This window comes from Elephas maximus, chromosome 11 (assembly GCF_024166365.1).
Source record: "Elephas maximus indicus isolate mEleMax1 chromosome 11, mEleMax1 primary haplotype, whole genome shotgun sequence".
Classification (NCBI taxonomy): Eukaryota; Metazoa; Chordata; class Mammalia; order Proboscidea; family Elephantidae; genus Elephas; species Elephas maximus.
The window spans coordinates 103679814-103703796 of NC_064829.1; the positions used below are offsets into that span (position 1 = coordinate 103679814).

Below are 23983 nucleotides of genomic sequence, written 5' to 3' on the forward strand. Positions count from 1 at the left end.
TAGAAGCATGAGGGGTGGGGGGGAGGGGAATAGGACTGCAAAAAAACAGTAGCCTTAACCAATTGCATTTTAAATATCTCCCTTTTCCAAATTTTGTGAAAACATCAGTCTATAGGAACACATTGCTACAGCCACTCTAAGGTCCTTGAATACTGGAGTGATGAGATGTTTTGGATAGAAGTGGTGGTTGTACCTCATGAATGTACTAAATGGTCAATGGTATGCTATGTAAATGCCACCTCAATTTTTTAAAAATAAGTTTTTTAATAAAGAAAAGATTTTTAAAAAATAATTCAGGTGAGAGATTGATTGGGGCTTTTGCGAGGGCGGTGGCAGTGGAGGTGGTGAGAAGTGGTTACATCTGCATACCCTCTGAAGGTAGAGCTGACAGAATTTGCTGATGGATTGAGTGTTGGGAGGGAGAGAGAGAGAAGAGTCAAAAATGACTCCGAAGCTTTTGATCTGAGAAGCTGCCAAGATGGAGTTTCCATTTGCTGAGATTAGTTGATTAGCAGGTGTGGGGTGGGGGAAGCAGGAATTGGGGGTTTGGTTTTGGACATACAGAGTTGGAAGTGCCTAATGGATAACCAGAATGCTCCCTAAAAGTGAGAATGGCAAGACTTTGGACACATCATCAGGAAAGGCCAATCACTAGAAAAAGACATCGTGTTTGGTAAAGTAAACCAATCCAAACCTGTTGCCATCAAGTGGATTCTGACTCCTAGCGGCCCTATAGGACAGAATACAACTGTCCCTTGGGGTTTCCAAGGAGCAGCTGGTGGATTCAGATTGCTAGCCTTTTGGTAAGCAGCTGGCTTGTAACCACTGTGCCACCAGGGCTACTTGGTAAGGTAGAGGACCAAAAAAAAAAAACAAACTGAGGGGAACTGTCAATGAGATGGGTTGACACATGTCTTAGTCATTTAGTGCTGTTATGATAAAAAAAAAAATACCACAAGTGGATGGCTTTAACAAACAGCAATTTATTCTCTCACAGTTTAGGAGGCTAGAAATCCAAATACTGGGTGCCAACTCCAGGGGAAGGCTTTCTGTCTCTGTCAGCACTGGGGGAAGGTCCGTGTCATCAGTCTTCCCAGGTTGAGGAGTTTCTCCGCACAGAGACCCTGGGTCCAAAGGACACCCTATTCTCCTAGCTCTTGTTTCTTGGTGGTATGAAGTCTCCATGTCTCTCTGCTCAATTCTCTCTTTTATATCTCAAAAGAGATTGACTTAAGACACAACCTAATCTTGTAGATTGAGTCCTGCCTCATTAACATAACTGCCACTAATCCTACCTCATTAACATCGTAGAGGCAGGATTTACAACACACGGGAAAATCACATCAGATGACAAAATGGTGGACAATATACAATACTGAGAATCATGGCCCAGACAAGTTGACACACATCTTTGGGGAACACAATTCAATCCTTAGCAATAGCCCCAAGAATGGGCTTATATATTCCAATGATCATGAGATGGTGCAGGACTGGGCAAAGTTTTGTTATGGCCACTGTGAGTCAGAGCCAACTCAATAGCAACTAACACCAACAACAACAATGGGCATCCAAATGGAAAACGGAAATATTCAGTAGTCAGTTGAATATACAAATCTGGATTCAGGGATGGGGTCCAGACAACAGGTATAAATTGGGAGCCCATAACCAAAGGAGTGAGTGAAGAGAGAAAGGAGAGAGGATCAAAGTCTGGTCCCTAAGACCCTCCAGCATTTAGAGACCCCAAAAGTGAGGAAGAGACAGTAGAGGAGACTGACAAGAAGCAGCTCCTAGAAATCATGGTAGGATAATGATGAGAGTGGAATGTCCTGAAATCCAAGGGGACAAAATAAACCAAGGAAGAGCGCATGACAAAATAAACCAAGGAGAAGTTAAGGAACTTGCTAGATGAAAGAATGTCAAATACCACATTGTTGTTAGCGGCCATGGAGTTGGCCCCCGACTCATGGTGATCCCATGCACAAGGGAACAAAACACTGCCTGGTCCTGCGCCATCCCCGTAATTGATTGTGGATCGGACCATTGAGCTCTATAGGGTTTTCCTTGTCTGATTTTCAGCAGTAGGTCACCAACCTTTTCTTCCGAGGCACCTCCGGATGGACTCGAACCACCAACCTTTCAGTTAGCAGCCAAGCACATTAACCATTTGCATCACCCAGGGATTCCAGACATCTGTTAGCTTGTGGTAATTCTGGGTGGAGTTGAGGACTAAAGACACTCAGAGACGCTAAACCGATCTACACAAGAAAATACATAAAGCAATACTTTCACATCCACCAGGTTGGCAAAACAACAGCAATAACACCAAGTTCTGGAGCAGTATATGGAAGAATAGGTCACTTGGCACTGATGGTGGGTGTGTAAATAGGCACGTCTTTTCTGAAGCGCAATACTTTGAGTAATTAAATTAAATATGAGGATACCTAACGACCTAATTATCCCACTCTTCAACAAGCCCATACCAAAAACCAAACCCAGTGCCGTCGAGTCGATTCCAACTCATAGCGACCCTGTAGGACAGAGTAGAACTGCCCCATAGCGTTTCCAAGGACAGCCTGGTGGATTTGAACGGCTGACCGTTTGGCTCACAGCTGTAGCACTTAACTACTATGCCACCAGAGTTTCCCAACAAGCCCATTAATGGGATATATATGAGGATACACATTAAAGTACAGTTTGAGGTAGCAAAGAGCGGGAAGGAACTAGATGCCCATCCTAGGACTCAAGAAGTACAATGTGGAATACTACACAGCGGTATAAGGGGCCCTGGTAGTGCGGTGGTTCCAATGTGGAATACTACACAGCGGTATAAGGAGCCCTGGTAGCGCGGTGGTTACAATGTGGAATAGTACACAGCGGTATAAGGGGCCCTGGTAGCGCGGTGGTTACAATGTGGAATAGTACACAGCGGTATAAGGGGCCCTGGTAGCGCGGTGGTTACAATGTGGAATAGTACACAGCGGTATAAGGGGCCCTGGTAGCGCGGTGGTTACAATGTGGAATAGTACACAGCGGTATAAGGGGCCCTGGTAGTGCGGTGGTTACAATGTGGAATAGTACACAGCGGTATAAGGGGCCCTGGTAGTGCGGTGGTTACAATGTGGAATACTACACAGCGGTATAAGGGGCCCTGGTAGTGCGGTGGTTACAATGTGGAATACTACACAGCAGTATAAGGAGCCCTGGTAGTGCAGTGGTTAAGCTCTTGGCTACTGATTTTTTTTTTTTACACAGAAATATAAAAGAGGGAAAAGCTAATGTCAACATAAAAAAAAAACAGAAACCTGATACCATCAAGTTGATTCCAACTCATAGCGTCCCTATAGGACAGAGCAGAACTGCCCCATAGGGCTTCCAAGGCTGTAATCTTTATGAAAACAGAGTGCCATATCTTTCTCCTGTGGAGCAGCTAGTGGGTTCACACCACTGACCTTTCAGCTAGCAGCACAGTGCTTTACCACTGTGCCACCAGGGCTCCTTCTAATGTCAACATAATAGTATATATAATGTCAACATAGCACTTGCTAAATGCCACTGCTAAATGGTTTCATATGCTAACTTGCAATCATCCTGTGAGAAAGGTACTATTATTTAACACTCCCCTCCATTTTACAAACAGAGAAACTGAGATCAGAGAGGTTAAGTAACCTGCCCAAGATCATTCAGTTAGTAAGCAGCAGGGCTGGGACTTGAACCCAGGCAGCTTGCTCCAGAGTTTATGCACTCACTCACCATGAGCTAGAAATAAACACAGCAACATACAGAGCTCTCAAAGAGCACAAAAAAGAAAGATAATGAGGTTTATAGCTAAATGACACTTTTTGCAAATTTAAAAGACACACAGTAAAACTAACTTTAAGGACACACATGTATATTAATAAAAGAATAGAAGAAGGGTATGTATTAGGTTCTCCAGAGAAACGGAACCAATAGGATGGATATATACACACACACACGTGAACATATATATGTGTCTTAGTTTTCTAACTAACATTCCACCCTTTGGCCCTCCAAAATTCATGTCCTTGCCACATGCAAAACACATTCACCCATCACATCACCCTAAAAGTTTTAAATCCACTCCAAGTCCCAAATCTCATCTTCTGAATCATCCAAATCAAATATGGGTGAGGCTTTAAGCATACTCCACCCTGGAGCAAAATTCCTCTTCATCTGTGAACTTGTGAAATCTAAACTACAAGTTTTCTGTTTCCGAAGTATGATGGTGGAACAGGTACAAGGTAGACATTTCCATTACAAATTGGAGAAATTAGAGGAAAAGAAGGAATAACAGGTACCAAGCAAGTCCAAAACCCAGCAGAACAATTTACATGAGCTCTCAAGGCTTCAAAATAATCCTCTCTTCTCTGAGACCATCTAGGCAATGGCCTTGGCCTCCAAACTCTGCATGTTGGCCATGCCCTCTGCATTCTGTGAGGAGGCCCCTTGGCCTCAGGCTTCAGCTCAACCTTCCATGCCTGCTGGGAAAGCAACTCTGCTTCTTTGGCTTTGGGTGGCCCTATTCTCCTAGTCTATCTGAGTGGCAATCCCACACTCCAGAACCTAGTTGGTGAAGATCCAACTCTTTGAAACCTAGGAGGCTGTGGGCCCACCCTTTGAGATCCAGGACACCTTTGCCCCACATTTTGGAACCGAGAAGACCTTGCTTCCCTTCCTTGTTCCAACAGTTCTACTGATCCCTGAGATACTCTAGGGATGGTTCTTTTCTTGGAGGACAACAGATGTAGCTCCTTTGGCCTGTTTCCTGCCTGAAGAATTCCAAGAGGCAGACGGTGTTCTTTTCTTTCATTCTTTCTCTGTCCCCTTCAGTCTAACTATGGTATTTCTGCTGTGGTAGTTGGTTAGATCCATCAGTTACAGACTTAATCGCTTTAACAAAAGGTTGTGTAGCCACATCCTTGGTGAACATTCTAAGACACAGATTTTTCAAATCTTTAAGTTCTGTTTTCATTTCCCACAGTTCATTTTTAAGCCCCATCTCTTTCCTCTCGTATTTTACTATACGCAGCAAGGAGAAACCATGCAGCCTCTTTGAGATCTTGCTTTGAAATCTCTTCAGTCAGATATCCAAGTTCATTACTTATAAGTTCTACCTTCCACCAGACATTTGAACATAATTCAGGCAAGTTCTTTGGCGTTGCATAAAAAGCATCGCCCTTCCTCCATTGCCCAATCACACGTTCATCATTTTCTTTTAAAGCCTCACCAGAAGCATGTTTAACATTCACATTTCTAGCAATATTCTATTCCTGGTGCCATATGTATTCTCTAAGGTGATAGAGACTTTCTCTATGGCTCTCCTCACTTCCTTCTGAGCCCTCACCAGAATTACCTTTAGTGTTTATAATTCTACTTACCTTTCCTTCAAGGTAATCTTTTTTTTTTTTTTTAGGTACCTTAAAACTCTTCCAGCCTCTACCCAGTACCTATTACCCAATTCCAAACCTGCTTCTACATTTTAAGTATCTGTTGGAGCAGCACCCCACTCTTCCAATACCAAATTCTGTCTTAGTTATCGAGTGCTGCTAAAACAAAAATACCACAAGTAGGTGGCTTTATTTTCTTACAGTTGAGGAGCCCAGGTGTCCGAATTCAGAGTAAGGGAAAGGCTTTATTTCTCTGTCTACTCTGGAGGAACATCCTTGTTTCTTCAGCTTCTGCTTCCTGGTAGCTTGGAGAACGCCCTGTGTCTTGGCATCTGTCTTACCCCATCTCTACTTTTTGCATGCTCATTTAATCTCTTATATCTCAAGAGATTAACTCAAAATACACTCTCACTAATCCTGCCTCATTAACATAACAAAGACAATCCATTCCCAAATGGGTTCATAAACACATAGAAGTTAGAATTTACAGCACATATTTTGGGGGGACACAGTCCAATCCATAACAGTAAGAGAAAACCTGTTGCCATCAAGTCGATTTCTACTCATGGCGACCCCATGTGGTTCAGAGTAAAACTGTACTCCGTAAGGTTTTCAATGGCTATGATCTTTTCGAAGCAGATCGCCAGGCCTTTCTTCCAATGTGCCCCTGGGTGGATTCAAACCGCCAACCTTTTGTTTAGTAGCTGACAGCTTAACCAAAAGTAGCACTACCCAGGGACTCCATAAGACTACAGCTGTTAAAAACCCTATGGAGCAGTTCTACTCTGAAACACATGAGGTCACCATGAGTCGGCATCAACTCAACAGCAGCAGGTTTATGTGTGCGTGTGTGTGTGTGTGTGTGTGTGTAAGAGATTCATTGTAAGGAATTGGTCCACATGACTGTGGAAGCTGACAAGCCTGAAATCCACAGGGCAGGCCAAAAGGCTGGAAACGCAGAAGTTGGTGCTGCAGTCTTAAGGCCAAATTTCTTTTTCTCAGGGAAACCTCGGTTTTTGCTCCTAAAGCCTTCAACTGATGGATAAGCCTCACCCACATCATCAAGTGTAATCTCCTTTACTTAAAGCCAACTGATTTTTACCTGTCAACCACATCTACAAAATACCTTCTTTACAACACCTAGATAAGTGTTTGACTGAATAACTGGGAACTATAGTCTGACCAAGCTGACACATAAAATTAATCACCACGTAGTTTATAAAGAAAGTATTCTACATTTTACTTTGGCGAGTAGCATCTAGGGTCTTAAAAGCCTGTGAGTGGTCATCTAGGATACTCCACTGGTCTCACCCCTTCAGGAGCAAGGAAGAATGAAGAAAGCTAAGGAGGGAAAGATTGGTCCAGAGGACTAATGGACCACATCTCCCACAGCCTCCACCAGACTGAGTCCAGGACAGCTAGATCGTGCCTGGCTACCAGTACTGACTGCTCTGACAGGGATCACAATACAGGATCCCAGACAGAGCTGAAGAAAAATGTAGAACAAAATTCTAAGTCAAAAAGAAAGACCAGACTTGCTGGCCTGACAGAGACTGCAGAAACCCTGTGAGTATGGCCCCCAGACACCCTTTCAGCTCAGTAATGAGGTCACTCCTGAGGTTCACCGTTCAGCCAAAGATTGAACAGACCCATGGAACAAAACAAGACTAAAGGAGTGCATCGGCCCTGGGGCAGGGACTGGAAGGCAGGAGGGAGCAGGAAAGCTGGTAATAGGGAACCCAGAGTTGAGAAGGGAGAGTGTTGACATGTTGTGGGGTTGTTAACCAATGTCATACAACAATGTGTGTACTAACTGTTTGATGAGAAACTAGTTCTGTAAACCTTCATCTAAAGTTCAATAAAAAAGAAAAAAATTAATCAGATTGGAAGGGCAAAAATTAAGCACACTAGTGTAGGTGCCTGGAGGTGGGGCAGATGAAGGGGGGTAATGGCTAAAATTAAATTCAGCCAAAGACAGTAGCATGGAATTGATTCAACTCTACGTACTTGCTGTTCTAAGCCAGGGAAACATCAAGAGCCCCATGAAGGAGGCCTTGCTGAGGGGAAAAGGGAAGGGCCTTGGAGAAACTTGGCAGAGAAGACACGGGTGATTGAGAGAGGCAGTGTGGTGAAGTGATGAAGAGGGTAGCCCCTGCAGCCAGGCCACCTGGGCTCAAATCCCAGCTCTGCTATGGTTCCACTTGTTGACAAGGGACTTAACTTCCTTGTGTCTGGTTTTCCCATCCATAATATTTGTAAATCACGCCCCGTGAAGGAGGGCCAGTGGTGGGTCAGTGGCAGAATTCTCAACTTCCATACAGGAGACCCAGGTTCAATTCCAGGCCAATGCATCTCACACACAGCCACTACCCATCTGTCAGTGGAGGCTTGCGTGTTGCTATGATGCTTTTCAAGGAGCCTTGGTGGTGTGATGGTTAAGTGCTCAGTGGCTAATCGAAACGTGGCTGGTTCGAACCCAACCAACTGCTTTGCAGAAGAAAAGACCTGGTGATCTGCTCCCCTGAAGGTTAAAAAAAAGAAAGAAAGAAATAAAAGCCAGTGCCATTGAGTTGATTTCAACTCATAACAACCCTATAGGACTCAGTAGAGCTGCCCCATAAGGTTTCCAAGTAGTGGCTGGTAGGTTCAAATTGAACCATTTGATTAGCAGCCATAGCTCTTAACCACTGCACCACCCTGAAGATTATAGCCTAGGAAATCCTATGGGGCAGTTCTACTCTGTCACACATGGCCTCACTATGAGTGGAACAGACTTGAGGTCACACAACAACATGATGTTATTCGGTGAATCTTCCAGATTAGGATGAACTAGGAAGAAAGGCTGGAGACGTACTTCCAAAAAAATCAGCCGATGAAAACCCTATGGATCATAACCATCTGATCCTGTCATGCATGGGGTCCCCATGAGTTGCTTTCACGACCACAACAACCCTGTGAAAAGATGCACAGAAATTTCCCTTCTCCTCCAGGAAACCTAAGGGAAGCAACCTAGCTTGCTTTTTGATGTTCTGTGAGAAATTCCCTTTTTACTTCTTTTTTGGATATCACACAGGATATGATCTGACTTCCCGTTTAAAAGGATGGCTCAGGCTGCTGGTTGGAAAGGGTGGGCAAGGGTAGAAGCAGAGAGCCCAGGGAGGAGGCTTCTGCAAAAGACCATTGATGGAGGCCTGGGTGGGGGTGATGGAGGTGGTGAGGTGGGCTCAGATTTGGAATCCAGTTTCAAGGCGCAGCAGAAACGGTTTGCTGATGGATTGGATCTGGGTGTGAGTGTCAAGGGCAACTCCAAGGTTTTTGGCCTGAGCCACTGGGAGAGTTTGGAATTCATCCCAGTAGAGTCATAGGAAGATGTTGAGGTGAGGGGCGGGGTTGGTGAGGATGCAGTCAGATGTCATAGCCACCAAGTAGGCAGCCAGGACCAGGAGCACAGGCTGAGACAGGAGACTGGGCTGGATTCCAGCCCCGGCTCAGCCCCTAACTCACGGTGGGCTCCTGGGCAAGAGAAAACCCCCCTCTGGATCTCAACCTCCCCATCCTAAAGAGGCTAGTAGTTTAGGAATACAAGACTCCTGGAAAAAAAAAAAAAGAACTTTGCCATAGAGTCAATTCTGACTCATGGAGACGCCCTGTGTTACTGAGTAGAACTGCTTCTTAGGGTTTTCTTGGCTGTAATCTTCACGGAAGCAGATTGCCAGGCCTTTCTTCCGTACAGCTGCTGGGTGGGTTGAACCACCAAATTTTAGGTTAGCAGCTGATTTCAAACCACTTCTACCACCCAGGCTCCTTATGAGACTTTTTGTTTTTTTCATTGTGCTTTAGGTGAAAGTTTACAGCACAGATTAGTTTCTCATTCAAACATTTATACACAGGTTGTATGAGAGGCTGACTTGATTTGTAAACTTTCACTTAAAGCACAACAAAAATTTTAAAAAAAAGATGGTAGCTTAAAAAAAATTATACACATATTGTTTTGTGACATTGGTTTCAATCCCTGCAATATGTCAGCACTCTCCCCCTTTCCACCCTGGGTTCTCTGTGTCCATTCATCCAGTTTTCCTGTCCCTTCCTGCCTTCTCATCTTTGCTTTTGGGCAGATGTCACCCATTTGGTCTCATACACTTGGTTGACCTAAGAAGCACGTTCTTCACGTGCGTTACTATTCGCTTTATAGGCCTGTCAAATCTTTGGCTGAGCCCTGGTGGCGTAGTGGTTAAGAGCTCAGCTACTAACCAAAAGTCTACCAGCGGCTCCTTGGAAATGCTGTGGGGCAGTTCTACTCTGTCCAATAGGGTCGCTATGAGTCGGAATCAACTTGATGGCACAAAACTACAATACAATCTTTGGCTGAAAGATGGACTTCAGAAATGGGTTCCATTCTGAGTTAGCAGGGTGTCCAGGGACCATAGTCTCAGGGGTTCCTCCACTGTCTGTCAGATCAGTAAGTCTGGTCTTTTTTTTGTGAATTTGAATTTTGTTCTACACTTTTCTCCCACTCTGTCCGGAATCCTCTATTGTGATCCCTGTCAGAGCAGTCAGTGGGAGTACCCAGGCACCATCTGGTTCTTCAGGGCTCAGGCTGGTGGAGGCTATGGTTCATGTGGTCCTTTAGTCCTTTGGGCTAATATTTTCCTTGTGTCTTTGGTTTTCTTCATTCCCCTTTGCTCTGAATGGGTTGGGACCAATAGTTGTATCTTAGATGGCTGCTAGCAAGCTTTTAAGACCCCAGAAGCTACTCTCCAAAGTAGGATGCAGAATATTCTTTGTGAACTATGTTATGCCAATCAACCTAGATGTCCCCCAAGACTATGGTCCCCAGCCCTCAGCCCCAGCTTTATCAGATGTGTCGTTGCCCAAGATTTTTCCCAGTCTGTAGGTTCTCTTTTTGCTCCCTTGGTAAAGTCTTTTGACGAGCATAAGTATTTAATTTTTAGGAGGTCCCAGTTATCTAATTTATCTTCTGTGCGTTTTTAGTTTTGTTTGGTAGACTGTTTATGCCAAAGATAAGGTCCCCTAGTTTTAACCCCATGTTATCTTCCAGGAACTTTTTAGTTTGAGCTTTAACATTTAGGTCTTTGGTGCATTTTGAGTCAGTTTTTGCGTATGGCGTGAGGTAGCTTACCAGACTCTTAAACCAAAACCAAACCAACGGTTGCCAAGTCGATTCCAACTCATGGCAAATCAATGTGTTGTAGAGTAGAACTGTGCTCCATAGGGTTTTCAATGACTCTGACCTTTTGGAAGTAGATCACCAGGCCTTTCTTCCAAGGCACCTCTAGGTGGATTTGAACCATCAACCGTTGAGTTAGTAGTTGAGCGTTTAACTGTTTGTACCACCCAGGGACTCCCAAAGACCCTTTTATGGCTGAGATATTTTTGTTCCAAGATTCTCTGGCTCACATATTTCCAGGATCAGACAAACACGCAACCATTATGCAAAATCCTACCCTTCTCTCCGCATCCTCCTCCCCAAAGCCCATCCTTGGGCCACTGGACAGGAAATAGAATTGCCCTGGTCTTGGAGCCTGGAGGATAACATTGGTGACAATGATAGGTAATATTTTTGGAGCACACATTGTATGCCGAGGGGTGTCCAGGCGTGATCGTGCCGAATCCACACCACAGTGCCGAGAAGAGGGTGATAATAAAGCAAGCCAACAGCAAACATCTATAAATGATGCAACCAAGGCTCTGGGGAGGTGAAATGATGGAGCACTCCCCATGCACAGCCAGAGTCACCCAGAAAACACGTGGGAGAACCAGGATTCCCAGGACTTCTCGCATCCTTCACTGCAGTCACCCTGGCCCAGCCACTCTCACCTGAAGGATGGCAGTCACCTCCTCGTTGGTCTCCCTGCTTCTACCCTTGCCCCTGACAGCATGTTCTTCACACATAGCCAGGTGAAGCTCATGATGAAACCTAAGTCAGATCACATTCCTCCTCTGCTCAAAAGCCTCCCATGGCTCCCATCTTGCTCAGAGTCAAAGCCAAGTCTTTGCAGTGGTCCACAAGGCCTCACACAATTTGTTCCCTGCCTAATTCTCTGTCCTTATCCCTCTCACTCGCTCCCTCCACCACTCTTCACCAGCTTCCCTGGGCTCCTTGCTGTTCCTCCAATGTACCAGGGGTGTTCCTGCCTCAGGACCTTTGCACTTACCACAACCTCAGTGAGGCCTTCCCTGACCACCCTATTTAAAACTACAGCCACCACCAGCACCTCGACTCCTCATTCCCTTTTCATATGTTTTCTGCTGGAAACTTATCGTCTAACAGGCCACATGTTTTACTTCTTTTTCCTGTTCCTTGTCTGTTTCTCTAGAACGTGAACTCATGGAGTCAGGAATTTGTGTCTCTTTCATTCACTGCTATATCCCCAGTGCCTAGAACAGGGCTCAGCACACAGTAAGTGCTCAATAAATACTTGTTGAATGGAGAAGTGACTAGCTGCCTCCAGGGTTGATGCTCTTAACCGCTATATGTTTTGTGGGTGGTACACTGCGCAAACTACTTTATCTACCACCCGTCTGTCAGCTAGTCATACTGTGGTTATCTTCGTGTTGCATTAATACTGGAAGCTCTGCCACCAGTATTTCAAATACCAGCAGGGTCACCCATGGTGGACAGGTTCCAGTTGAGCTTCCAGACTAAGACAGAGTAGGAAGAAAGGCTTCGTGATCTTCCAAAAATTAGCCAATGAAAACCCTATGGATCACAACAGAACATTGATCTGATAGACTGCTGGAAGAGGAGCCCTCTAGGTTGGAAGGTACTCAGTAGCTGCAATAATGGACTCAAGCATGCCAACGATCATGAAGCTGGCACATCACGGGGCTATGTTCTGTTCTGTTGTACATGGGGTCACCATGAGTTGGAACTGACTTGACACCAACTAAGAACAACTGCTTTATGTGTTGGCTTCTGACCACATCTCTCCATCTTCCCTGCCCCTGCTAGGGTCCAGGCAAAAACCTCTCCTCCCTAGAGTCTGCTCTAGCCTCCATCCCAGCCCCCAGTTAGGCCCCTTCCACTCTATCACCCCTCTGATACCCATGTCACTCTCTTGCTTGAAATCCTCCAAGGACGGCAGGACTCCAGCTCATGACCTCCACACCAGGGTTTTTCAAGCTGTGGATCACAGCCCATTTGTGGGCTGTGAAATCAACCCGGCTTATTTGATAGATCAGAGTCTGTGCACGTAGTACAGACATAGCATTTTACCAGTCGCTGTTGAGTCAAGTCCAGCTCAGTAGAACTGTGCTCCATAGGGTTTTCAACAGCTGATTTTTCAGAAGTAGATCACCAGGCCTTTCTTCCAAGGTGCCTCGGGGTGGACTTGAGCCTCCAACATTTTGGTTAGCAGCCAAGTAGAAACTAAGGTAAGGGTCCCTGGGTGGCGTAAGCACTCGACTACTAACCTAAAGTTTGGTGGTTTGAACCCACCAATGATACCGCAGAAGAGAAGGGTGGTGATCTGCTTCCATTAAGATTACAGCCAAGAGAACCCTGGGGAGAAGCTCTACTCTATAACACATGGGGTTGCTGTGAGTTGGAATCGACTCGACAGCAAAGAGTTTGGTTATGGAGTTTCATAAATAAGATGTAGATGAAGTATTGTTTCATGAAGCTTTTGTTTCAGTTTTATACCTATTGAGTCATGATGTAAGTGTATTCCTTACTGTGGTTAAAAAAAATTGCAAAACCCTGCATGGCGTAACCCTCCCTTTCCCAAATCTCAAGTACTGGCTGGATGGACGATATTAACATCAGATTTCTCTCTTTGCTGGGGTCGGTGCCAAATGGTTTTACCTGCTTTGGTTTATGGACTTTTTGCTACACTTTAAGCACTGTTGTGATTCCCGTTTGACAGGTGGCAGGACTGAGGCTCAGACTGCAGAAAGCCCATTCCTGAGGTCACCAGGCTGTAGAGGGAAGGAGCAGGGCTTCCACTCCAGCCAGCTTGTCTCCTCAGCCTGAGCACACAACACCTGCCTGCCTGCCCACCGTCCTTGCCCCACCCAATCTGCTCCCCACATACACAGAGCACTCAGGTGGACCAGCTGTGCTCAGAGCCCCGAGGGTGCAAGCTGCCTCACAGATCCTCCCAGTACTCCAGTTGGCAATACTTTTTCAACCCCCATTGTGCAGGCTAGAAAACTGAGGCCTTTCACCTCAGAAAACAAAAGGTAGACAGCATTCCCAAGAATCCGTGGTTCTAGCATCCTTCTCCAAACTCCCCTCTTTGAGAGGCAGGAGAGAGAAATGGCTAAGGACACCCTTGACTGACTGGGTTCAAATTCCACGTGTATTAATTTCCTACACCTGCTGTACCAAAGAACCACAAACCAGGGGGCTTAAAAACGACAGAAATTTATTGCCTCACACATCTGGAGGCTAAGAGTCTGAATTCGAGGTGTCAGCAGGGCCACCCTCCCTCTGAAGGTTCTAGGGGAAGGTACTTTGTCTCTCCCTAGCTTCTGATGGCTCCTGGCCATCCTTGGCATTCCTTGACTTGTAGACACATCACTGTAATCTCTGCCTCCATCATCACGTGGCTATCATCACTGTGTCTCTTCTCTTTTTATAAGGACACCACTCATATTGAATTAGGACTCACCCTACTCCAGCATGACCTCATATTAATGTAACTGATAACATCTTCAAAGACCTTCTTTCCCAACAAGGTCACATGCACAGGTACCAAGGGTTAGGACTTCACCATCTCTTTTTGAGGGACACAATTCAATCCATAACACCATGCTTCCAACCTTTGTAGCTCTGTGACCACAGGCAATTATTCTGGACCTCAATTTCCTTTCCTGCAAAATATGAATAAATGTAGTACTTACCAGGAAGAACTATTTGGAAAAGGAGGATGAGGATGGTTGTACTACTTGAAGAATATAACCAACGTCACTGAATTATACATACAGAAATTGTTGAATTGCTGTATACTCTACTGTGTATATTCTCAACAACAGCAACAACAAATAAAACGCATTAAAAAAAAAAAAGTAGTACCTGCCCATAAGGTTGTTTTTAAGACTTAAATAAATTAGCTGGGACGGAGCTGGAGAAAAATGTAGAACAAAATTCTAACTCTCAAAAAAGACCAGACTTATTGGCCTGACAGAGACTGGAGAAACCTGGAGAGTATGGCCCCTAACACCCTTTTTAGCCCAGTAATGAAGTCACTCCTGAGATTCACCCTTTAGCCGAAGATTACGCAGTCCCATAAAACAAAATGAGACTAAAGGGGTGCACCAGCCCAGGGGCAAGGACAGGAAGGCAGGAGGGGACAGGAAAGCTGATAATAGGGAACCCAAGGTCGAGAAGGGAGAGTGTTGGCGTGTTGTGGTGTTGTAAACCAATGTCATAAAACAATATGTGTACTGTTTAATGAGAAACTAGTTTGTTCTGTAAACCTTCATCTAAAGTACAATAAAAAAAAGACTTAAGTTAGAATACATGCAAATGCTTAGAACAGTGGCCACACCCCTTGAGTGGGGAATCGTTCCAATAGCCTTATGAATTTCTGCTATTATTTGCCCCCCAACTTTGGCACAGAGAGGGTAAAGCCCTTGCCAGAACTCACACAGCTGGAAAGAGGGAGTCAGAATTTGATGCAGGTCTGACTGGGCTTTTACCCTCTAAGTCACCACAGTCCTTTGGGGTACTAGTATCAGTAGTAGCCACTACAACATTGTCCAAATAAGGAGAGTGGAGCTCAGAGGCGGAAAGAACATGCCCATGTCACACAGCATGGAAACGGCAGAGCCAAGATTCCAGCCTTGGCCCAATGAACCCCTCCATAAAGCAATGATGGGTGGGAGGGAAGAACAGGTTTGGAACTCTGTTTATCCCACCTTAGTCTGGGTCTCTAGTGACCCTGGCTCCGGCCCTTGCTCAGTCGAGTGCAGCCCCTCCCCCTGGAAGTTCTGGGGTGGGGGCACTGGGGTGGCACGGATGAAGGCAGAGGGTGCGGCAGCCCCCTCCACCGGCCTCTGATTGGGGCCTTGCAATCCCCCAGGATTTGGCGCTTGGAAAGCTGACGTTAGGTTGCCATGGCGATGGGTTTGGGGCGGTTGCCATGGCAGCAGAACTAGCCTGGGTTTAAAAATATCTAGGAGGAGGTTTGTGTTTGTGTGTGAGTGTGAGTGCATGACCAACCATGCTGTTGTGTGGTGTGTGTCCAAATGGGAGGGCTTGGGTGGGGTGGAGCTGGGGCCACAGGCATGACTCAGGGGTGGGGGCTGAGCAGTACACGGCCCCCCATGTGCGTGGTGTATGTCACTGTGATTGGCCTCTGAGGTTCCAGTGCATTGTGCATGTAAGACTATGCGTGGCTGTGTATCTAAATGTGTATGATAACATTATTTGTGTGCAAGGCATGATTGAGTCTATGTGCAAGGCATATTGAATCTGTACATCACATGTCCCTTACATGTGTGTTTTATATTGACATAGGCCATGTATGCCTGCGGTTATGCTCATGTGTTTCTAACTTTTCTGGGTGTGTGTGGCCAAGCGCGGAGTTGTTGTGGCTCTGAGTACGCACACCTGGGACATACCTGGATATTAGATGTGACTACCTGAATAGGAGGTGTGTACCTATCCATTTGTGAGGAGAACCTGTGGTGTGGCTTTGGGTCCACATGACTGGATGTATATTATGGATAAGTCTATGAGTCTATCCCCTCTGAGCCTTTGAACATCAGAGTGTGCCTGGGAGTAACTATGTGAGTTTGAGCACCTGTGAGTCTGGGCATAGGTGTGTCTGCAGCGGGGCCTTTGTGACTGTATATGTTGGGGAGGGGACTTGGCGCCCAACTCCATGGATGTCAGGGTATGTACCTGTGTGCTGCCACTGTATGTGATTCAGAGGGTCTAAGGTGTCCGCTCTCGGCCTGACCCCAGTGTCTCCCTGCATCCCTCTTGCCTCTTTCCTGTCTCCATGGCAACCAGCTCCTCAGCTCCCTCCAGGAAGATGGAGGGGGAGGATCCAGGCTGCAGTGGACCACAACCCCCTCCCATCCCCCTTAGCTCTGGGAACAATGAGGGGGGAGGGGACAGATGGGCAGCCACCCCACCCACCCCAGGCCATCTGCTAACCCCCCCATTTTGGGGACCTGGGAGCTCAGCATGGCAAGGCAGGGGCAGGGAATGGGATAGAGCAGAGGGAAGGGCCCCCAGCTGCCACAATTATCCCCATTCAGGCTCCCTCGGAGTCTAATCTTGCCTCTGGCTGACCCAGGAAGGAAAGAGTACTTGGAGACCAGGAATCCAGGGAGAAGAAAATTCATGTACCAGAGAACATAAAATAAATGTCAATGACAATCCGTTCCAAGGAGGGCCCCCTTACTTGCAATGACTTCAAGTGCTGGAATTAGTCTGGTCCTGCATTCAGATTCCGGTTCTCCCTCTGTCTAGCTGTGTGCTATGGGGCAAGCCACTCCAGGTTACATGAGTAGTAACACTTACTCTACAAGCTCCAAGAGTTTGTTTTGTTCCCTGTTGAATCTCAGTTTGGGATAGTGCCTGGTTATTAGTAGGTGGTCCATAAGTGCTTTTGATTAAATTGAGAGCCAGCTGTGTACTAGGGTCAGTGCTACACGCTTTATCTTAGGCTCTCATTGAATTCAATCCCCTCCCCTGAACCCTTACAGGAGCCCTGGTGGCTCAGTGGTTGAGTTGAGCTGCTAACCAAAAGGGCAGCAGTTTGGATCCACCAGCCACTCCTTGAAAACCCTATCTGGCAGTTCTACTCTGTCCTACAGGGTCACTGAGTTGGAATTGACTCGATGGCAATAGGCTTATGTTTGTTCGTTTGCTTGTTTTTGGAGCCCTCGAGACAACCCTGTGTTGATTCTAGAAGGGTTGTATAAAAGCTTCGAGGCTGAACTTCGTAGCTCTCGGGGTTAGGAGTCACTGTAAAACGAGATTTCTTGTCCTGACCAAATGACATCAGGCCTCGGAGGCTCAATTTCCGCATCTGTAGAATGGAGATCATAAGAGTACCACACAGAGTTGGTTGCTCTGGGGCGTAAATAAGATAATGTACGTGAAGCGCTTGCTTAGAAGCGACCTGGCAGATAGCAAGTGCTCAATAAATGTTGGTTGAAGGTGAGGCGTGGGGAGGACATGGGCCAGCCCAGACTTATTGTACACAGCCTGGGGGAGCCGGGCTCTTCTCGCAGCTGCGGGGAAGGGGCGTGGTCCACCCGAGGGGCGTGGTCCAAGCTTCAAGAAAGGGCCAATGGGGGGATGAAGGGCGTGGTCCTGGTCAGCATGGGCGTGGCCTTACGCGGGTGGGAGGGGCCGGGCGCTGGCGGAGCCTCCGGGAAGAAGATGCTCGGGCGAGCAGCCACCGCCAGCCCTGTCGCCGCTGCCGCCCGCGCCCGCCACCCCCAGGGCCCCCACTAGCGGCCGCCTCCGCCTCCCACCTCAGCCCCTGCTCCCCCGGCCCCCCACCCCGAACAGGGCCTGGGGGGCTCGGCCCTCCGCCCAGGGGGGCGCAAAAAGGGGGATCCCGTTCCCCCAGTGGCGCGGCCAGTCCCGGGTCTCCGTGATCTTGAGAGAGACCCCACCCCTCAGTTCTCCCCGGGCTCTATCGGGGACCCCCTTGACCCCCATCCTGCTCACATCCGCTCTCCAGGCTCTGCCAGCCCCCCAGGACCAGCTCCCTTCTCCCTCCCTCCTTCCTCCCTCCCTCCCTCCCTCTCTCTCCGGGGCTCCCCCTCCCCCACCCTCCGCCACCGCCCCCTCCCCCTCCCACATCCCCTTTCCTCCCCTCCCCCGCCCCCCGCCCCCCCACCATGAGGATGATGGCCGCCGGCGCGGTGCACGGCCTCTTCACGGCCTCCGCGGCCCCGCAGCCGCCGCCGCCCCCGCCGCCGCCGCCGCCGCAGCCCCAGCCTCCCCAGCAGCCGTCGCCGCCGCCACAGCAGCCGCCGCCGCCGCCGCCGCAGCCGCAGCAGCAGCAGCAGCCGCCGCCCCAGGCCCCCCCCATGGAGCCCGAGGCCCTGGATTCCCGCAAGAGGCCCCTCGAAACGCCCCCCGAGGTGGTCTGCACCAAGCGCAGCAACACGGGAGGTGAGAAGGGGCTGTAGCTTGGGGGGTGAGGGGGACAGGGGCCTCGCCTCCTCCATTCCCCGCCCCCATGCCAAGTGGCAGGTGCAAGGGTCTGAGGAGGGGCTGGGCGCCCCCGCCCCGAGGCTGGGGCCGAGGAGAGTGTTGAGGAGGGGGCCGGACCCCCTCCCCCTCTCGCCGCGACCAGGGGCTGCGAGCTTTGTCTGCGAGGAGAAGGTTTGGGGGAGGGAAGGGGTGGTAAGTGTCCTTGGGGGGGCACAGAAGACGGGGGCGTGGGTCTCTTGGGGCGGGTGTCTCTGTGTCCTTGAGGGGTGTGTGATGTGACCCTTTGGGGGCAAGGGTGTTCCCTGGGCTTTCGTCGTCGTCGTCGGCAGATGATCCCAAATTTGTGGCCTGGGGGAGGAGAGGAGGGAAGGGGGAGAGGAAGCCTGTGGACCCGGAGATTCCCGGCCTCCCTCCCCGGGGATGTCCTGAGCCAGGCTTGTCCTGGAGGGAGGCATGTGTGGGCCATGGGCGGGATTGTGCGTGGGGATGGGCTGGGTGGGTGTGTTGGGTGATACAGAGGGGAGAGTGGGTGTGTAAAGCTAAGTGGGAGAATGTGTGGCTGGGACAGGTGTGTGTGTGTGTTCGCATGTGTACGTGCACTCATGCATGTGAGTCCTAGACTGTGATACTGGGGATCATAGATATGATGAGAAAGAGGGTGTGTGTGTGTGTGTGTGTGTGTGTGTGTGTATAAAAGAATGAGAGGGGCTGGACTCCATGTTTCAGACCCTAAAAGGGTTATGTGTGACAAGGGAAGGTGTGTGCATGCCACCCAAGCAGGGGCTGTGGCACAGTGTAGTGACACACAAGCAAGAGGGGGTGTGTGACATGCGAGGGGGTGTGTGGGGGATGCCGAATGGGCCGGGTCTGTGAGTGTGAGCCGTGAGAGGCTGTGTGGGACAGGGCAGGCGGGTCAGTGTGTGTGACACCCAGGCATGTCTGGCCCAGGGAGGGACCAGGAGGAGCAGGGGAGGGGCTGTGACAAGAAAAGGGTGTGGGTGTGACTCCAGAGAGGCTGTGGCTGGGTGTGATACATGGAGGTGTGCAAGATGACATCAGAGGGGGTGTGTGCACCCAGGAAAGGTGGGTGTATGACGAGGGAGAGGCTGAAGCTCTGGGGGTGAAACGCATGAGGGTGATAAGGGTATGTAACGAGGCAAGGGAGAGGCCGGTGACAGTGTGACAGGGCTATAGGGTAGAACAGGGGACATATGTGAATGACAGCCAAGGGGTGTAAAAGGGGAAGGTGTGTGTGTGTGTGTGTGTGTGTGTGTCCCATCAGTGTCTTAACAAGGGGAGGGGTATGTGTGTGAAATGGCTGTGTGTGACACCTGACAATATGTGGGGGTGATTCTGTGTGTGTGAGCCCCCAGAGCGTGTATATGTGTAACCAGGGAACTATGTTAGTGAAACGACTGAGCATGACCAAAGAAGATGTGGAGGTGATTGAGTGTGTGTGTGTGTGTGTGTGTGTGTGTGTGTGTGTGTGTGTGTAATGGCTGAATGTCTAACACCACAGCAGGTATATGCATGGAGCTGTGTGTGTGAGAGACACAGAGGGGTCATCGCGATGTGTGCAACCGGAGAAGGTGTGTGTACCAGAGAATAAAAGACAAGCTCCGACCTCGAGGTGTGTGCCACAGCAGTGGGGGACTCAGGAAAGAGGCAGTGACCTGCCTATCAGGGCTTGTCAAGATCCTCAGAGCTCCTCCACAGGGGGGAGACCCCAGAGCAGACGGGAGCCCCTCCCCGCAGTCACCTTGGCCAAAATCTCTGCTTCTTCTGGCCTTTTCCTCTGGATGAGAGAGATGACTCGGGGAGAGCTGGCCCCTCCCATTGTACTGGGTGCTGGAATGGGGGGGTTAGGGGCCTCCTGCCTCCTCCCCTTGGCTGAATACAGCCAAGTCTCTTCCTCCCATCCCAACCCCCATCCAGGTTGGGGACCCCCTGGTTCCTCCTGCCTGTGAGGGTGTCCAGCAGAAATTGGAGGAAAGGGAAGTTGGGGGAGGGGTGGGAGGGAGTTTCCTGTCCTTCCTGCTCCCCCACCCCCATCCAGCATACACACGAATATGTCCCAGCCCCAGCCGATTATGTCGCAGCCCCAGCCGACTTCCTTCCCAACTTCCTGCCCCACTGCCATTCCCAGGCCTGGAGAGAATTGGGGACCCAGGAGAACCCTGAGCCCAGCCAGCCTGCCCATCCTCGTCGTAAAGCGAAAACCAAACCAGCTGCCCTCAAGTCGGTTCGGACTCATGGTGCCTCCGTATGTGTCAGAGTAGGACGGTGCTCCTTTGGGTTTTCAGTGAGCGGTTTTCAGAAGTAGATCACCTGGCCTTTCTTCTGAGACGCCTGAGGGTAGATTCAAACCATCGACCTTTTGGTTAGCAGCTGAGTGTGTTTGTACAACCCGGGGACTCCATCCTTCTCTTAAAGGGATAGAAATGCTCACAGTCTGATTGCTCAGAGCTGTACAATGTGACAATAGTGCTGCTGCTACCACTGCTAGCCATGATAATATCCATGTGCTCAGCACCTCCTAGGAGTCAGGCACTGAGATGTGAGTTAATTTCTCACTGCAACCCTGAAGGGAGATAGTTGGAGCCACATTTTACGGGCGAGGAAAACTGAGGCTCAGCCAGATGAAGCCACTTGCTTAAGGTCGCACAACTCATAAATGGTGGAGCTGGGATTTCTCCAGCCCTGACCACCTAGTTCCAGAGCACATGTACTTAACCACTGTGCTATCCTGCCTCCCTCAGCAGTGGGAAAACTAGGACAAGCCCTTAGGGACCATCTCCTCCAGCCTTCTTCTCCAACTCCCTCCCACTGGACAGGCTTCCATTTACAGAAACACTTAGGGGCAGGGCTGGGCAAGAGTCCAGGACTTTGATCTCAAAACTGGGGGCTCCTTCCAAGTATATACCTTGATGGCTGTGAGACCCTGGATCAACCCCACCCCTTTTCTGAGTCTCAGTTTTCCCACCTGCCAAGTGGGGAAATAACGATAACCACAACTATGTTGCTGTTGTTGCATACCATCGACGCTAGCCACACTATAATAGTAACGATAAGCAAAAAAACCAAGCCCGTTGCAGCTGAGTTGATCCCAACTCATAGTGACTCTACAGGACAGAGTAGAACTGCCCCATAGTGTTCCCAAGGCTGTAATCTTTACAGAAGCAGACCACAACATCTTTCTCCCATGGAGCAGCTGGTGGGTTCGAACCACCGACCTTTCAATTAGCAGCCAAGTGCTTAACCACTCCGCCACCAGGACTCTGTACTAGTAATAACAACTATCAATATTATTAATAGTTTACATGGAACATTTCATTTAATTCTCCCAACACTCTATGATGTAATAACAATCATAATAAATTATAATAATGTCTAATATTTATGGTGCCACAGTGTTACAGGGAGTATTGTGGAAAGCACTTGACATGGCTCAATCATTTATTCCTTATAACGGCTCTATTATGTCGCCCATTACAGATGAAAAACTGAGGCAGAGAGAGGTTAAGTAACTTGCCCAAGGTCAGCCAGCTAGTAAGAGGCAGAGCCAGGATTTGAGCCAGGGAGGCTGGCTCCATTGTGTGAATAGATAGTACAGTTAAAAATAAAAAAATAACCAAACCCATTGCCATCAAGTCGATTCCAACTCACAGCGACTCTATAGGACAGGGTAGAACTGCCCCATAGGGTTTCCAAGAAGCAGCTGGTGGATTCGAACAGCCAACCTTTTGGTTAACAGGCAAACACTTAACCACTGGTCCACCAGGGCTGCAATAGTACAGTAGACCTCATTTTTAGGTGAGGAAACTGAGGCTCATAGGGGTGAGGGACACAGCAAGTAGTGGCTGATCGGGGAGGCTGAGCTCTCGCCCAGGGCACCAACCAGCCCCTCTTGCTCATTCCTGGGGGCTGATGGGAGACATGGAGGCAATGGGGGCTATTTATACGGACTTCTGGGCACCGTGACAGGCTGGTAGGCACTACTGGGAGAAGACAAGGCACTAAGGGCAGGAGGATGTGGGTGAAGAGGTTGAACAGAAATCCTGGTGAGGGGCTCATCAGAGAAGTAAATGACCCTAATCTGTTGGAACAATAACCCAGAGACTGTCCCCTTGAGTACAGATCATAACTCCTAAGCTGCAACTACAACGGCTTCCAAACTCCTGACTGCCCATCTCTGTCACCCCGAAATCTATAGAAACAGCAAGTCCCACATACGTACACATCCCACACCCCTAACATAGCTTACACCAACCAGGTCTTGCCCCCAACATCCCTAACTCTTTAATACAAAGACAGTGTTGCCAGATTAAGAATTCTAGAGTGAAACCTTCTCAATGATGCTGGCGTGTGCTTAGTTTGGGACCCTCAGGCAAGTTATTTCACTGCTCTGAGGCTCAGTTTTCTCATCTGGAAAGTATGAACTGTAAGGTCTATCTCTCTGGGTTGTCCTGTGGGTTAAATGAGATAGTGTATGTAAAGCACATAGCATAAGACCTGGCAGACAGTAAGCGCTCAATAAACAATCACTATCGGAATTGACTCGACAGCGGTGGGTTTGGGTACCATTATTATGGAGGACATTGGTGGTTCGGTGGTAGAATTCTCGCCTTCCATGCGGGAGACCCAGATTCAATTCCCAGACCAATGCCCCTCATGTGCAGCTACCACCCGTCTGTCAGTGGAGGTTTGTACGTTGCTATGATACTGAACAGATCTCATCAGAGCTTCCAGACTAAAACGAACTAGGAAGAAAGGCTTGGTGATCTACTTCTAAAAATCAGGCAATGCAAACCCTATAGATCACAACGGACCGATCCATTGGGATGGCGCAGGGTTGGGAAGCATTTCATTCCATTGTGCAGGGGGTTGCCATGAGTCGGGGGCCAACAACCACAGTCATTATCATCATCATTGCTATTATTATTGCCATCGACAATATCATATTCCTGTTTTACCGCCCAATGGTAAATCACCCCAAAGAAGTCATACCCCAACTACTTTTCTTTCACACACAGATAGTGCCACAACTCAAAGGTGACGTCACACTTTTTGGCATCTCACATCCCTACCGAAGCACACTCCAGTTGTAATACATTTCTGACACAAACAAGTAACACCGTCACTCACAGAAAGCAATCACACGCCTGGCGTCTTACCCCTTCTCAGCAGCACCCCTTCCGCCCCACATCCCCACCATCCCTCGCCTTTCATCAGCATCACCGCACATTCCCAATGACAATATCAATATCCCACCCAGCGGCCTCATACTCTGTCCGTTGAACACGCCAACACTTATATTTCCCAACCCCAAAAACAAATGCACAACAATGAGTACAACACCCCATCTTTGGTTCCCCCTAAACATACCATCACCAGAAACAGCACCTTCTACAACATCCATCCTTTCAAC

The 23983-nt window shown here is 48.6% G+C and overlaps 1 protein-coding gene across 1 annotated transcript in view; it reads left to right on the forward strand.

The window, feature by feature from the left end:
• Positions 1-18236: 18236 nt before the first annotated feature.
• NOVA2 (NOVA alternative splicing regulator 2) overlaps positions 18237-23983 on the forward strand; it is a 35955-nt gene continuing 30208 nt past the window's right edge. The window contains exon 1 of the mRNA XM_049902417.1: positions 18237-18513. Coding sequence (XP_049758374.1) covers positions 18237-18513 — 277 coding nt within the window. The remainder of the gene's footprint in view (positions 18514-23983) is intronic.